This window comes from Rutidosis leptorrhynchoides, chromosome 11, assembly GCF_046630445.1.
Source record: "Rutidosis leptorrhynchoides isolate AG116_Rl617_1_P2 chromosome 11, CSIRO_AGI_Rlap_v1, whole genome shotgun sequence".
NCBI lineage: Eukaryota > Viridiplantae > Streptophyta > Magnoliopsida > Asterales > Asteraceae > Rutidosis > Rutidosis leptorrhynchoides.
In genome coordinates this window covers 376,092,677-376,095,255 of record NC_092343.1, presented here as the reverse complement: position 1 = coordinate 376,095,255, position 2,579 = coordinate 376,092,677, and the positions used below count along the sequence as shown (strand labels likewise).

Sequence of the window (2,579 nt, the reverse complement as noted above, 5' to 3'; positions counted from 1 at the left end):
TATAGAAATTGTGGGTCCCAGTGACTTTTTATTGTTGGATTTGATGTTTTATTGCTTGTACGTTGTATATTAAGAGGAGTATTGTTTTAGCCATGATAGGAAGTGTTTAGTTATGAGTTAGTTATAGGATATTAGTGTTGATGTGGCACTGATGTGGAATGTTAAGAGAATGAATAGTTTAGTTACGAAAGTTACTCACTAATAAAAATAAGAACCACTCATCAAAACCCTTCTGCTGGAACCTAAAGTAGGCAAAATCCCAAATAGACATCACAAAACATACACACAATTAAAATAAATGGCGACTGCAGCGGCGGCAGCTCGAAATGTTTTCCGATCAGCCTCCGTCCGTAACGCGGCGGCGAGGATGGCTTCTAAACCCAAACCTGCTCGATCCCCATTTTCAATCCCTGGCCGTAATTCTTTAAATCAACGCATTTTCCGGTATGCAATCAATTTTTAATTTTGTGATAAAAAGATTCCAAATTAATGAACTTTTTATCATCCTTTCAACAGTTTTTATATAAAGTTTGTATCTTTATATATAATTTCATATTGGGTTAATTTTATTTATTTTATTTATAATGTAATAGTTGTCCAGTTGAAATGAGTGCTTGTTTGGAATCAATGCAACCTTTTCATAGTGTGACTGCCTCAGCTTTGATGACTTCAATGCTTACACTTTCTCAAAATGGTTATGGTTGGCTTCCTGAAGGTAATCTTTTTATATTTTATTTTTTAATATTAAATTATTTCATATGACTTGTTTCTTTAAATTATATTATATGTTCATTTGTGTTTAAAATGCTTTCCCAGTTAGTGGTGTTACATTGAGGTGTTTTTGTATGAAATTTGTGTATGTGATAAACTCTAGACATGTTAATTTTTTTATTAAGTGAAAGATTAGTTGAACCATTTGTGTGCTTATTGCTCTTTCGATTTTGATTTAGTTAAAAAGGAAGAAAATAGCATGTTATAATTTATGGAGATAAAGTTGAAAACCATAATATACGAAATGCCATCGTTTTTAGAAGTTGTTTTGTTTTTGTGTGTTTTCTAGTCCATTGACTCGATTGTTGCTTTGAATAAGTCGTCACTCGTTGAATGTATCGAGTCTATTATTCTTGGCATGTATCTTTTTAAGTTCTGAGCTATAGGATATTGTGTTGTGGCCTGTGGGTTGTTGATATTATGTGCTTTTCTTGATATTATGCGTACTATACTCCAGAATCATCTTCATGTTAGGACTATGTTTACGTACCCTTTAAAAAATCGTACTTTTGATAGTTTGTGAATCTTGTTAGGTTATAGAGATCTTTGTTTGCGTTGTTACCAAAATCATCCTTTTCCGTCCATTAGCTTTTTCAAGGTCGTTTCCTAATTATTTGAGTTTTTCTTTTCTTAATTAGGTATCTAACGAAGCGTCGTAGGTGTCTTCTTGATGTCCTTTTTTCATAAGTTTCGGGTACGTTGGTTTTAATCAATCTGGCCTTGTTAAAAGTTAGGAAGAAAAACTCTTATATTTTTTATCTTTCCTTTAATTTTCGTATGGATTTTGTTTTGACATATTCTCTACTCTTTTTGATGGCCTATCTTTACACCGTTGTAAAATATTTGTGTCTTCTTAAATACAAGTTTAAAATTCACTTTTCCTTTTTTTTTTCCTTTTTTTTTTCTATCGTGTCTTCCTTTGATAAAGTGGTACATGCTTCGTTTGTAGGCGTTGACAAGACTAGATGAAGATGAAGAAGCAAAGATGGAATTATTTGGATTTGTCTATGTTATGAAACTTGATATGAAAACATAAAACATTTAGTTCCATTAGTTATATTTCTTAATTAACGATGAAATATAAACTTTTGAATGGCTATTCATGCATAGTTTGGGGTGTTTTGAGTTTTATAATTCGAGTTAGATGGATTTTGTTGTTTGGATATCCAAGATTTAGAACCAATTATAACTTTATTTGAATGTATACCTCTTTGGTATGAACTGATTTTCGATTTTATTAATTGTATTTCGTGTTTAATCAGCTTGCAATGATGATGTGTGATGAATGTTGTGATCCATTTCGTAGGGGCGGTTGATGTTGGTTAGATCTTCATGTTGTCATCCAGTTCAGAAGCAGATAAATGATCAAAATTTATATGGGCTTGCTAGATTTTGCTCCTGTTTTTTGAAATTTGTTTAATAATAGTTTTTGCTTTGCAATTTATGATTTGAATAATGTGTTTCCTAACCACAAGTTGGAATAAATTGCTCAATCTTGTTACTTTAGTTTTTTCAACATTCAATCTGTGTATATATTTCGAACAGTAGATACCGTCTTTTGTTTTAAAGGATTGTATATTACTGATGAATGCCTAGTTTGATTACGAAACACACACACTGATTTGCTTTATTTTGATCAGCTTGCAACAATGATGCATGAAAGGATATGAAAGATTCGACGAAAGTAATGCTCGGATAAATTTAGTTCTTGCGTCCTCGATGATGTATACAATTGACGTTTTTTTCACAGTTTGACGCTTTTGAAATGTTGATCATCATTTTATGCGATTATCTGTTTTTTGTTGTTT

The 2,579-nt window shown here is 31.5% G+C and overlaps 1 protein-coding gene across 5 annotated transcripts; it reads left to right on the top strand.

The window, feature by feature from the left end:
- The first annotated feature begins 247 nt into the window (after positions 1 to 247).
- Positions 248 to 2,579, top strand: LOC139877510 (protein NUCLEAR FUSION DEFECTIVE 6, mitochondrial-like). 5 transcript variants are annotated; one of them, XM_071864951.1, is made up of 4 exons: positions 248 to 444; positions 594 to 715; positions 1,410 to 1,465; positions 1,721 to 1,985. In XM_071864951.1, the coding sequence occupies exons 1-3, from the start codon at positions 299 to 301 to the stop codon at positions 1,415 to 1,417; spliced, it is 276 nt and encodes a 91-aa protein (XP_071721052.1). In that variant the 5' UTR covers positions 248 to 298; the 3' UTR covers positions 1,418 to 1,465; positions 1,721 to 1,985. The 5 variants fall into 5 exon arrangements, with proteins under 5 accessions (XP_071721052.1, XP_071721049.1, XP_071721051.1 ...); XM_071864948.1 differs by lacking the exons at positions 1,410 to 1,465; positions 1,721 to 1,985 and adding an exon at positions 2,412 to 2,579; XM_071864950.1 differs by lacking the exons at positions 1,410 to 1,465; positions 1,721 to 1,985 and adding an exon at positions 2,078 to 2,378.